The 14600-nt window shown below is 39.6% G+C and overlaps 1 protein-coding gene and 1 pseudogene across 1 annotated transcript in view; one reads left to right on the forward strand and one right to left on the reverse strand.

Moving 5' to 3' along the window:
* The window catches only part of ADCY10 (adenylate cyclase 10), a 195387-nt gene that overhangs the window by 45384 nt on the left and 135403 nt on the right, over positions 1-14600 (forward strand). Inside the window, exons 9-11 of the mRNA XM_003414895.4 lie at positions 5530-5648; positions 10477-10553; positions 12078-12267. Of these exons, the coding sequence (XP_003414943.1) occupies positions 5530-5648; positions 10477-10553; positions 12078-12267 (386 nt within the window). The remainder of the gene's footprint in view (positions 1-5529; positions 5649-10476; positions 10554-12077; positions 12268-14600) is intronic.
* Positions 2994-3112, reverse strand: LOC111751993 (5S ribosomal RNA; annotated as a pseudogene).

A 14600-nucleotide genomic window follows, 5' to 3' on the forward strand; every position in this document is an offset into this window, starting at 1 on the left:
ACAAAGTTACGAAGCCCTAAAGGCCACAATCAACCAGCTTGAGCTCACAGACATACATAGAACACTCCACCCAACAACTCCAAAGTATACATTCTTTTCCAACGCACATGAACGTTTTCCAGAATAGATCACTTGTTAGGCCACACAGCAACCCTCAACAAAATCCAAAAAATTGAGACGATACATAGCATCCTCTCAGATTATAATGCCATAAAAGTAGAAATTAATAGCAGGAAGAGTAAGGAAAAAAATCAAACAATTGGAAATTGAGTACCACCTTGCTTAAAAACCACTCGATAATAGAAGAAATCAAAGACAGAATCAAAAATATTCTGAGAACCAAACTAGCATGAAAACACAGCATACCAAAACCTTTGGGACACAGCAAAGACAGTGCTCAGTGGTTGATTTATAACAATAGATGGACACATCAAAAAAGAAGAAAGGGACAAAATCAAAACGTTAGCTGTACAACTCAAACAAAAAGGAAGAGAACAGCAAAAGAAACCCACAGCCACCAGAAGAAAAGAAATAATAAAGGTCAAGCAGAAATAAATGAAATAGAGAATAGAAGAACAATAGAAAGAATCAAACAAAACCAAAAGTTGGCTTTTTAAAAGGATCAACAAAATCGACAAACCACTGGCCAAACTGACAAAAGAAAAAATGGAGAAAAAAAAATGGAGAGGAAGCAAATAATGCAAATTTAAGAAATGAAATGGGGGACATTACAACACACCCAAGTGAAATAAAAAGGATCATAACAGAGTACTATGAAAAACTGTATCCCAACAAATTTGAAAATATACAGGAAATGGACAAATTTCTAGAAACACACTACTTACCTACACTAACACAAACGAAGCTAGAAAATATGAACAGACCTATAACAAGAGAAGAGATTAAAAAGATAATTTAAAAACTCCCAACAAAAAAAAGCCGGATGGCTTTATTGAAGAATTCTACCAAACATTCAGAGACGAGCTCACACCAGTGCTACTCAAACTATTTCAGGATATAGAAAAGGAAGAGATACTTCCAAAATCATTTTATGAAGCCAGTGTAACCCTGATACCAAAACCAGGCAACGACACCACAAAAAAACAAAAATTGTAGACCAATATCTCTCATGAATATAGATGCAAAAATTCTCAACAAAATTCTAGCCAATAGAATTCAACACCATTAAAAAAAAAAAAAAAAACCCTACCAAGTGGGATTTATACCAGGTATGCAAGGATGGCTCAACATTAGAAAATCAATCAGTGTAATGCACCACATAAATAAAACAAAAGAAAAGAATCACATGATCATCTCAGTCCACACAGAAAAGGCAAAGTTCAACACCCATTCCTGATAAAAGCTCTCAATAAAATAGGAATCGAATGGAACTTCCTCAGCATAATAAAGGGCATCTATACAAAACTTTTTTATACAAAACTAACAGAAAACATCATTCTCAATGGAGAGGGTCTGAAAACATTCCCCCTGAGCACAGGAACAAGACAAAGATGCCCTTTACCGTCATTCCTATTTAATGTTGTGCTGGAAATTCTAGCTAGAGCAGTAAGGCAAGAAAAAGAAATAAAGGGCATCCAGATTGGAAAGGAAGAAGTAAAACTATCCCTATTTGTGGATGATATGATACTATACCAAAAGATTCCACAAGAAAACTACTGGAACTAATAAATTCAGCAGAGTAGCAGGATATATATAAATGTACAAAAATCAGTTGGATTTCTATACACCAATAAAAAGAACTATGTAAAGAAAATAAGGAAAGAAATACCATTTATAATAATAGTCCCCCCCAAATTAAAATACTTAAGAATAAATTTAACCAGGCATGTAAAAGACCTATATAAAGAAGACTACAAAACATAACTGCAAGAAACCGAAAGAGACCTTCATTAATGGAAAAAAATACCATTCTCATGAATAGGTAGACTCAACATTGTGAAAATGTCAGTTCTACCCAAAGCAATCTACAAATACGATGCAGTTCTGATCCAAATACCAACAGCACTCTTTAAAGAGACGGAAAAATTAATTGCCCACTTTATATGGGAGGAAGGAGACCCAGATAAGTAAAGAACTATTGAAGGAGAGTAAAGTAGGAGGCCTCGCACTACCTGACCTCAGAACCTCCTAGACAGCTACAGTGGTCAAAACAGCCTGGTACTGGTCCAATGACAGAAACATTGACCAATGAAAGAGAATCAAGAACCCAGATATAAATCCATCCACCTACCATCACCTGATCCTCAATCACAGCCGAAAGTCCACTAAATGGGGAAAAAACAGTCTTTTTAACAAATGGTGCTGGCAAAACAGGATGTATATCTGTAAAAAAATGAAACAGGACCCATACCTCACACCATACAAAAAAACTAATTCAAAATGGATCAAAGACCTAACTATAAAACCAAAAACTATAAAGATCACAGAAAAAAAAAAATATGTTCAATGCTAGAGGCCCTAATACACAGCATAAATAGGATACAAACCATAATTAACAATACACAAACACGAGAAGATAAGCTAGATAACTGGGATCTTCTAAAAATTAAACACTAATGCTTATCAAGATTTCACCAAAACAGTAAAAAGAGAACTTACAGACCGGGGAAAAAAATTCGGCTATGACAAATCCAACAAAAGTCTAATCTCTAAAATTTACAGGAAAATCCAACACCTCTACAACAAAAAGACAAATAATCCAATTAAAAAATGGGCAAAGGATATGAACAGACACTTCACCAAAGAAGATAGTCAGGGAGCTAACAGACACCTGAGGAAATGCTCGTGATCATTAATCATTAAAACCAAAAAAACCAAACCCGTTGCTGTTGAATCGATTCCAACTCATAGTGACCCTAGAGGACAGAGTAGAACTGCTCCATAGGGTTTCCAACGAGCAGCTCATGGATTCGAACTGCCAACCTTTTTGTTAGCAGCTGAGCTCTTAGCCACTATACCACTAAGGCTCCAAAAGCCTATGGCACCTGGTATTCCTAGGCAGTCTCCCATTTGAGTACTAACCAGGCCCAACCCTGATTAGCTTCCAAGATCAGATAAGATCAGGCGAATTCTGGGTGGTATGGCAATACTAGCCGTTAGAGAAATGCAAGTCAAAACTACGATGAGATACCATCTCACCCTGACTTTACTGACACCAATCAAAAAAACAGGAAATGACAAATGTTAGAGAGGCTGTGAGAAGATTGGAACTCTTATGCCCTGCTAGTGGGAAAGTAAAATGGTACAATCATTTTGAAAATGATACGGTGCTGCCTTAAAAAGCTAGAAATAGAACTACCATATGATATAGTAATCCCACTCCTAGGAATATATTCTAGAGAAATGAGAGCTGTTACACGAAAAGATACATGTATACCCATGTTCACTGCAGCATTATTCACAATAGCAAAAAGATGGAAACAACCTAAGTGCCCATCAACAGATAAATGGATAAACAAATTATGGTAAATACACTCAATGGAATACTCTGCAAGGATGAAGAACAATAATGAATCTACGCCACATCTCACAACATGGATGAATCTGGAGGGTATTATGCTGAGTGAAATAAGTCAATCGCAAAAGGACAAATATTGTATGAGACCACTAATATAAAAACTTATGAAAAGGTTTACACACAGAAAGAAACAATCTTTGATGGTTACAGGGGAGGGGAGCAATGGGGAGGGAAAAACACTAACTAGACAATAGATAAGTAGTAACTTTGGTGAAGGGTAAGACAGTACACAATACTGGGGAAGCCAGTACGTCTTGACCAAGGCAAGGTCATGAATGCTTCGTAGACACATCCAGACTCCTGAGGAACCTAATTACTGGGCTGAGGGCTGGGGACCATGATCTCGTGGGACATCTAGCTCAATTGGCATAACATAGTTTATAAAGAAAATGTTCTACATCTTATTTTGGTGAGTAGATTCTGGGGTCTTAAAAGCTTGTGAGAGGCCGTTTAAGATACTCCACTTGTCCCATCCTCTCTGGAGCAAGGATGAATGAAGAAAACCAAAGACACAAGGAAAGATCAGTCCAAAGGACTACAACTACTACAGACTCCACCAAACTGAGTCCAGCACGAGATGGTGTCTGGCTACCACCACTGACTGCCCTGACAGGGATCAAAGTAGAGGGTCCAGACAGAGCTCGAGAAAAATGTAGAACAAAATTCTAACTCACAAAGACGAGACTTACTGGTCTGACAGAGACTGGAGAAACCCCAAGTGCATGGCCCCTAGACAACATTTTAACACAGTATTGAAGTCATTGCTGATGTTCACCCTTCAGCCAAAGATTAGACAAGGCCATAAAACAAAATGAGACTAAATGGGCGCACCAGCTCAGGGGCAAGGATGAGAAGGCAGGAGGGAACAGGAAAGCTGGACAAATGGAAATGGGGAACCCAAAGTTGAGAAGAGGAGAGTGTTAACATATCACAGGGCTGTCAAGCAATGTCACAAAAGAATGTGTGTATTAATTGTTTAATGAGAAATGAATTTGCTCTGTAAATCTTCATCTAAAGCACACGCATACACAAGACTGAGCCAGCCCATTTTAGGATCTGACACTTGGTCATATTCTTTTTAGAGATTTTTTTACTTGCTGTCTAGTTAATTCCAACTCATACATCCCCATGTGTATCAGAGTAGAACTGTGCTTCGTAGGGTTTTCAATGGCTGATTTTTTGGAAGTAGATCAACAGGCCTTTTTTCTGAGGCACATCTGGGTGGACTTGAACTTTTGGTTATCAGTTGAGTGCATTAACCATTTGTACCACTCAGGGACTCCAAATATAACATTAACCAACCCCAAAAAACCCACTGCTGTCAGGTCAATTCTGACCCATAGTGACCCGGTAGGGTTTCCAAGGCTGTAAATTTCAATGGAAGCAGAATGCCACGTCTTTCTGCTGCAGAGCCCTGGTGGTTTCAAACCACTGACCTTTCGGTTAGCAGTCAATTGCTTTAACCACCGCACCACCGGGGCTCCTCTGTATAACATTAGTCCTTTTAGTAGCCAAAACCTTGGTAGGTCTATATAATATCCATTTTCGGATCGAGAAACTGGGGTTTATAGAGTATAATTGACTTACTCAAATTTCCACAGTTGGGAAGTGGCCTGAGAACACAGATTTTGTGAATCTGGAGCTGGGACTTTTCCACTGCCCAGTGCTGCTTCTTGGACTTCAGACCTTGGCCACAGGAGAGCGTAGACAGGACAGTGCACACAGATTGCTCAGTATAACTCCTTCTCACCTCTAGAGCAAAAGTAAGGCCTTCTCCAGGGCTCAACGCCTACAGTTAATGATGGACCAGAAGTTTATATATATAAAGTTTACTAAACGTAAAATAGGCGTGAGAGAAATCACGATGAAGCCTGATTCAGAAAGTGAAAATTACTGCCAACACTCCACTGGGCCTTCTGGCCTGTCCAGTTTCAAGTTCACTGTCCAGCTCACTGCCCACCAGCTGTGTTTGCTGACTCTCTCCCTCACAGGGTTGCTCCTTCCTCTGTGTCTTTGGTTTCCCTGGGGAAAAGGCACCTGACGAGGTCACTCATGCTTTGGAAAGTGCTGTGGATATCTTTGACTTCTGCTCTCAGGTGCACAGAATTCAGTGAGTACTGGCTCTGATTCCACCTGATTGTCCTTGACCCCCTTGTAGGCCATGGGGAGACAGGACAAGGGGCAGGTAGCAGAAAGGAATGAGAAGGCTATCCTTCACTGGATGCTCTTCAGGCCTGCATTCATTAGTCACCTAATGTACTCATAGAGTGTTCAAGCCCCAGTCCTAAGGCATTAAGACAGAAGATGGTAAAGGCAAGGTGGAGAAATGACACTTCCCGAAAAGTCAAAATTTACCAGGTTTGCAAGAGAACCTAACTGGGTTGTCTCCCCATACTCTGGCTCACTTATTGGTAGAGGTTGCATTCCCAAACTATGTTGAAGACCTGAGGTGATTTTTAATAACTGGAAGATAAAATGAGTGCTTGAGTTGGAAATTTATATAGATGATCCACGCAAAGTTAGAACTGTTAAGAAGGTAAGGTTTCCATCTCAGCTCTCCTTGCTTAAGAGTCCAGTGCCTTCACACTTCACCAGATGAACACCTCAATGACCCTAAAATATGCCCCTTGCTCTAAATATCTCTACCTCCTCACCCTTAGTCATCCAGGGCATGCAGACATCCTAGAATATTAGCAAAGTTAGACTTTGATGCCATACATCTTACCTGAGTTACTTCCTTTCAAAATAATGATTTTGATCTTTCTTAAAATTACGTAGATAGTTAAATTGTTTACAACCACAGTCACTTTACATTAAAGTCCATTTGGGATGATGAGGGGTTATTTTCCAGAAAAGTAGCTCAAATGAACACTTAACAATAGCAGAAAAGTGAACTGAGTTATCACTTCCAAGAAGCTAGTTCTTTGTCACAGAATCCATTCTCTGTCCTTTCTTCCAGTGGCATCACTAGGGTTGGTGTTACCCAGTGTGCTAACTCATGGTGTCACCCCCTGCCCCATGGACCTCCTCTCTACCAGACCATACAGAATCCTTAGTAATATTTTTGGTACTAATGTTACTCATAGATTGTAATTCTCATATATCACTCCTTCTTTTCCTTTAATTACTACTTCATTCTCAAAAAATGTTATAGATTAGGTTCACAATACTAATTATAGTTAAAACATCAGAACATTTGACAAAATCAGCCACCATAAAAACACTCACCACTTGTCTATCAGTTTATCATACTGTGGTGGCTTGCATGTTGCGGTGATGCTGGAAACTACGTTACTGGTATCTGAAATATCAGCGGGGTCACACATGATGGACAGGTTTCAGTGTAGCTTCCAGACTAAAACAGAACAGGAAGATAGACTTGGTGGTCTACTTCTGAAAAAAATCAGCCAGTGAAAACCTCATGAATAGCAGTGGAACACTGATATAGTGCTGGAAGATGGGCCTCTCAGGTTGGAAGGCATTCAAAATATGACTGCAGAAGAGCTGCCTCCTCAAACTAGTGTCGACGTTAATGACGTGGTTGAGGTCAAGCTTTTGGGACTTTCATTGGCTGATGCGGGATGACTCAAAAAGAGAAGAAACAGCTGCAAACATCCGTTAATAATTAGAACGTGGACTATATGAAGTATGAATCTAAGAAAATTGGAAGTCATCAAAAATGAAATGGAACACAAAGATCAATGTCCTATGTATTAGTGAGCTGAAGTGGACTGGTATTGACCATTTCGAATCGGACTGTTACATGGTCTACTATGCTGGGAATGACAAATTGAAGAGGAAAGGTGTTGCATTCATTGTCAAAAAGAACATTTCAAGATCTATCCAAAAGGACAATGCTGTCAGTGATAGGATAATATCTATACACCTACTAGAAAGGCCAGTTAATACGACTATTATTCAAATTTACACACCAACTGCTAATGCCAAAGATGAAAAAATGGAAGATTTTTACCAAATTCTGTGGTCTGAAATTGATCAAACATGCAATCAAAATGCACCGATAACTACTAGTGATTGGAATGCAAAAGCTGGAAACAAAGAGGAAGGATTTGTAGTTGGAAAATATGGCCTTTGTGATAGCAACAGCACCAGAGATAGCGTGATAGAATTTTGCAAGACCAATGACTTCTTCATTGCAAATATCTGTTTTCAACAACACAAACTGTGACTATACACATGGACCTCACCAGATGGGATACGCAGGAATCAAATCGACTACATCTGTGGAAAGAGACAGTGGGAGAGTATTAGTCAGAACAAGGCCAGAGGCCGACTGCAGAACAGATCATCAATTGCTCATATGCAAGTTCAAGTTGAAGCTGAAGAAAATTAAAACAAGTCCATGAGAGCCAAAATATGACCTTGAGTATATCCCACCTGAATTTGGACACCATCTCAAGAATAGATTTGATGCATTGGACACTAACGTCTGGAGACCAGACGAGTTGTGGAATGACATCAAGGACATCATATGTGAAGAAAGCAAGAGGTCATTAAAAAGACAAGAGAGAAAGTAAAGACCAAAATGGATGTCAGAAGAGACTCTGAAAGTTGCTCTTCAACATAGAGTAGCTAAAGTGAATGGAAGAAATGATGAAGTAAAAGAGTTGAACAGAAGATTTCAAAGGGTGGCTTGAGAAGACAAACTAAAGTATAATGAAATGTGCAAATACCTGGAGATAGAGAACCAAAAGGGGAAAACATGCTCAGCATTTCTCAAGCTGAAAGAATTGAAGAAGAAAAAATTCAAGCCTCGAGTTGCAATTTTGAAGGGTGTTTTGAAGGGTGTAGGAAGCATCGAAAGAAAACGGAAAGAATACACTGTCACTGTACCAAAAAAGAATTGGTTGATGTTCAACCATTTCAGGAGGAACCACATGAGCAGGAACTGACGGTACTGAAGGAAAAAGTCCGAGCTGCACTGAAGACACTGGCGAAAAAACAAGGCTGTAGGAACTGACGGAATACCAAGTGAGATGTTTCAGCAAATGGATGAAAGGCTAGAAGTGTTCCCTCATCTACGCCAAGAAATTTGGGAGACAGCTACCTGGCCAACCAACTGAAGAGATCCATATTTGTGCCCATTCCAAAGAAAGCTGATCCAAAAGAATGTGGAAATTATCAAACAATTATCATTTATATCACACGCAAGTAAAGTTTTGCTGAAGATAATTAAAAAACAGTTACAGCATTACTTTGACAGGGGACTGTCAGAAATTCAAGCTGGATTCAGAAGGGGACATGGAATGAGGAATATCAATGCTGATGTCAGATGGATCTTGTCTGAAAGCAAAGAATACCAGAAAGATGTTTATTTGTGTTTTATTGACTATGCTAAGGCATTCGACTGTGTGGATTGTAACAAATTATGGATAACATTGTGAAGAATGGAAATTCCAGAACTCTTAATTGTGCTCATGAGGAACCTGTACATAGATCAAGAGGCAGTCATTCGAACAGAACAAGGGGATACTGCATAGTTTAAAATCAGGAAAGATGTGTGTATCCTTTCACCATACTTATTGAATACATATGCTGAGCATATAATCCAAGAAGCTGGACTATATGAAGAAGAATGTGGCATCAGGATTGGAGGAAGACTCATTAACAACCTGCAATATGCAGAAGACACAACCATGATTGCTGAAAGTGAAGAGGACTTGAAGCACTTACTGATGAAGATCAAAGACCACAGCCCTCAGTAAGGATTACACCTCAACTTAAAACAAAAATCTTCACAGCTGGACCAATAAGAAACACCGTGATAAATGGAGAAAAATATTGAAGTTGTCAAGGATTTCATTTTACTTGGATCCACAGCCAATGCCCATGGAAGCAGCAGTCAAGAAATCAAATAACGCATTCCATCGGGCAAATCTGCTGTAAAAGAGTTCTTTAAAGTGTTCAGAAGCAGAGATGTCATTTTGAAGACTAATGTACACCTGACCCAAGCCATGGTATTTTCAATCGCCTCGTATACATGTGAAAGCGGGACAATGAATAAGGAAGACCAAAGAAGAATTCACGCCTTTGAATTATGGTTTTGACAAAGAATATTGAATATACCATGGACTGTAGAAGAATGAACAAATTTATCTTGGGAGAAGCACAGCCAGAATATTCCTTCAAAGCTAGGATGATAAGACTTTGTCTCAAGTACTTTGCACGTGTTACCAGGCAGGACCAGTCTCCGGAGAAAGACATCATCCTTGGTAAAGTAGAAGATTAGCGAAAAAGATGAAGCCTTCAGCAAGATGGATTGACAAAGTAGCTGCAACAATAAGCTCAAACATAGCAAAGATTGTGAGGATAGCAATCTTTTGTTGTACCTAGGGTCACTATGAGTCAGAAATGACTCAATGGCACCTGACATAAAGACACTGTCAGCAATGAAAGCTATAGCACATGCTTGTAGCACGTGCAGACAAAACCACGTGGTTGGAAGCATCATTGTAATTGGGTAATAATGACAGCTCTGACCGGAGGGCATTAGAAGATGCAAAAACTAAATTAACATCGAGTTTAAGCCTTTTAGGTATATTGATACATGTAAACTGGGCTTACAAAAAATGTTTTTGTTGCTATAAACAGTGATTTTTTTATTAAAAAAATAATAAATTTCTGCTGAAACACTGCACAAAAATTTTATAGACAGTCATTTGATGTCAACTCCTCTGAGAGTGTCACACACGGCACAGTCTGCAACCCCAGCAGCCCTCTAATGCCGCTGCTGCCTTCTCCCTATCTTCAGGACATGCAAAATTGCCCTAAACTAACTTCAAATGGTAGAGAATTATCTACTGAGAATCCTTTCCTGCCTTCCCACCCCATTAATCATTATCCTGCACTTCCCACCCTCTCTAGGCTCATTATCTTTGTCCTCTTTCCCACAACTCTCTGTTTCTCCCTGGTGCCAGGAGTGTATCCATCGGGGTTGCCAGCGGGATTGTCTTCTGTGGAATTGTTGGACACTCTGTGAGACACGAGTACACAGGTGTGCTGAGCTACTTTATCTCCATTTTTCTTTCAACAAACACAGTGCCTTGCCACTGGGCTTTGTGGGAGGAGGCACAAAAATAAGTAAGAAGAGGGCCCTGCCCTTAGAAAGTTTATAGCCTTCCAGATGGAGCCGAGCAGTGCAGCTTTGCTCAGTGCTTGTAAAGTGTACATTTCTGGGGGTATGCATGATTATAAAAGATACATCGTTATTGGAGGGGAGCAGTAGTAGGCTCTGTGCTTTTGGAATGAGGGGCGTTTATAATGATTTCCTCTTAACAGACAGTTACTCCTCTTTATTCCTGGAATACATTAGGTCAGCTTCTTAGATTATTGTTAATATTGTTATTTACTGAAAAATACTACTAATATCAAAGAGAAAAGAAAATAGGTGTTATTTCAAGATTTCACTGTTTTGCTGTTACTTCCCTCTTCAGACGTAACACATCTAAAAGTATTACTATGCTGAAATAGTTATGTCAAAAATGACACTATGTCTGAGATTTTTCTTAAAAATAATAGAGTAGGAAGCGTATGAGGGTGAGGATGGGCAGGGTTGGCCATGGGTTAACGGTTGTTGGGAATGGATGGTGGGTATATGAAGATCCATTATACTATTCTGCTCTACTGTATGGTCAAATTTTCCATAATAGACAATTTTTAAAAAGATTATCTTGATCAGAAGTATTCAAGTTTATATTAAAGTTTAACATTTAATTCCTAATTAATAGTAATTTTAATTAGTACTATCAGGCCAGACACTGTTCATAGTGATTTACATGTATTAACTCATTAATCTTCACAAACTACAGTCTGAGCTAGGTATTATTATCACCCCCATTTTACAGAATAGGAAACTGAGGTATGTAGAGTTAAAGTAATTGGCACATAATAGTAAGAGGTAGAGCCGAGGTTCAAACCTACACAGTCCGGCTTCAGAGCCTGTGCATTACAGTGTATTTCCTCTTAAAGTATTCCTTGAATCAACCCCAAATGAACAACCCTTCCCCTCCAATTTACTCACTCTTAAGAAATCATCAAACGGTTCATACACAGGAGCATAAAGATACCATTTCATGCCTCACCTGGCAGTCGGTACCCCAGGACCAAGCTTGTACTTATCTGACGGGGAGCAGAAGACCAGCTAGACCTCATATGAGAACTCTCAGGCCTATGGCCATCCCACTTATAGGAACCCTTCTATATTAAAGGCCCTTCTGTCACTGAATAAGTCATCCCCTTGGCCTCCCAGGTGAAGTAGAAACTTTACTGATGACTAATTGAGTTAACTTACTGCATATTTTGTAATAACCATTGGCTGACTATAGGTAGTTGAAGACTAACCCACTGCCTTTGAGCCAATTCCAACTCATAGTGACCCTATAGACTAAAAGACTTGTGTTATTCATGAGAGATAAAGGGAGTAAAGGGTAAAAATGCCATGTGGGTCATAGTATGGCTTATGTTATATTCAGCTCATTGGCTGTTTTCTCTCATTTTGCCTTTCTCCTTCCTGTTATAGTCATTGGTCAAAAGGTCAACATAGCGGCCAGAATGATGATGTATTACCCAGGAATCGTGACCTGTGACTCTGTCACCTACAATAACAGCAACTTACCAGCCTACTTTTTTAAAGAGCTTCCAAAGAAAGTTATGAAGGGTGTTGCAGATTCTGGACCAGTCTATCAGTGTTTGGGCCTTAATGAGAAAGTGTGAGTGTGGTGCATTAACTTTTCAATATTCTCTAATAAAGATGAAATGGGAGAATTATTATAGTAAAGCAGTTGATCACCCACTTCAGATTTGAAGGCAATTCTTGACATTTAAATCTATTTTTTCCCCAGACCAAGGCTCAAATTTCAAAATCCTTCATCTTTTCCCCAGCCTACAGATATTATAGCATGGTGGAAGACCCTGTTCTACCCTCAATTCTGAGACTATGAAGATGATTCTTCAAAGGTTGAGCAAACAGAACAGAGAATCCCATTTGTGTATCTACCTGGACCCAATCACCAACCATTAAATACCTACTCTAGGTCTTTGATGAAATATGTTGCTCAAGATCCCAGCTGAAGTTTGTGGGTGTCATTTTGGGGTTTAAAATTCATCACTGGCTTCCAGTCATTTTCATGATAATGTTTAAACTCCTGCAATGGCATACAAAGTAACCACCTGCCCTTCCAACCTCATCTCCTGCTGTGCCCCCTTCTCTGTGATGTCTAAGTGGATTGTCCTCGCCACTGCCCACCCCACCCCCAGTCTCCCAAGAAAACCACAGCTTAAGGATCTATTCCTTTATTAGGCTGTCTGTGGAGCTACCATGTCCCAGTTTGGACAGTTTATCTCTTCTTCCTCTGTGTAACTCTATAGAGTCACACTAACCCAAACCAAACCTGTTGCCGTCAAGTCGATTCTGACTCATTGCAGCCCTCTAGGAGAGAGTAGAAGTGCCCCATAGGGTTTCCAAGGAGCGGATGACGGATTCAAAATGCTGTTTAGTTAGCAGCCAAGATCTTAATTAACCACTTTGCCACCAGGACTCCACTATATCCTAATTATTGACTTAATAAACTTTTCATTTGCTACACTGTGAGCTCCTTGAGGATAGTGACTATTTCTTGTTCATCTTTACATCCTCAGTACTTGGCACACGGTGGGCATTCAACAATAATGAATAAATGACTGGATGAGTGAATGAAGGAATAGCCTGGAAACTAGAAAGGTATTACTCTTTATGTTAGCAAGCTAGTATGTTGGTTTTAAAGAGTCAGATAACAGAAGATGAGCTGCAATGGTCCAAGGAGTCTTTAATATTCACCCGTGTATTCCCAGGGCTTAACAAATTGTACTTGGCATAAGTAGGTCACCAATAAATGTTGTTTGCATAAATGAATGAATAATAATAATTTTAATGAGAATTTATTGAGTGAATAATAATTATTTTAATGAACACTTATTAAATGTTAGGCACTTTGCCTCAAAATATATAATTTACTCTTAATATCAACTAAATGAGGTAGAAATTATTATTATCTCCATTTTATAGATTTAAAAGCTGAGGCTCACAGATATTAAGTAACTTGTCTATACTTCTAGTAAGCAATGGAGTCAGGATGCAAACTGCCACAATTATGCTGCATAATAACAACCATAAAACCTCAGGGAAATACAACAACAAACATCCATTTATCTCATGAATATGTGGGGATCAGCTGATCTTGACTGCATAGGGCTGATCTTGGCTGGGCTTGCTCGCATTGCATGGGGTTGTTGGCTAAACCAGGATGACCTCAGCTGGGATAACTGGAGCAGTTTGGGTGACATAACTGGGACAATTTGGGTCTACAAGGCTTATCCTCCAGCAGCCGGCTAACACAGGTATGTTGTCATGGCAAAATCAGAAGAGCAAGAGAGAGCAGGCCCCAACACAAAAGCGTGTTTTCAAGCCTCTACCTGTTTCATGTTTGCTACATCCCTTACCTGTTTCATGTTTGCTACATCCCCTTGGCTGAAGCAGTTCACGAGGCTGAGTCCAGAGTGAGAGGGCATTGCATAGTTATATGACAGAGGTATAGATAAAAGTTGTTGTTGTTGTTGTTAGGTGTCGTCAGGTTGATTCCAACTCAAAGCGACCCTGTGTACCACAGAATGAAACACTACCTGGTCCTGTGCGATACTCACAATCGTGGCTATGCTTGAGCCCATTGTTGCAGCCACTGTGTCAATCCATCTTGTTGAGGGTCTTCCTTTTTTCCACTGACCCTGTACTTTACCAAGCATGATGTCCTTCTCCAGGGACTGACCCCTCCTGATAACATATCCAAAGTACGTAAGATGCAGTCTCGCCATCCTTGCTTCTAAGGAGCATTCTGGTTGTACTTCCTCCAAGACAGATTTGTTCGTTCTTTTGGCAGTCCATGGTATATTCAATATTAGTCGCTAGCACCGCAATTTAAAGTCATCAGTTCATCTTTGGCCTTCCTTATTCATTGTCCAGCTTTCACACGCGTATGACGTGATTGAAAATACCATGGCTTGGGTCAGG

Source organism: Loxodonta africana, chromosome 3 (assembly GCF_030014295.1).
Source record: "Loxodonta africana isolate mLoxAfr1 chromosome 3, mLoxAfr1.hap2, whole genome shotgun sequence".
NCBI classification, from domain to species: Eukaryota; Metazoa; Chordata; class Mammalia; order Proboscidea; family Elephantidae; genus Loxodonta; species Loxodonta africana.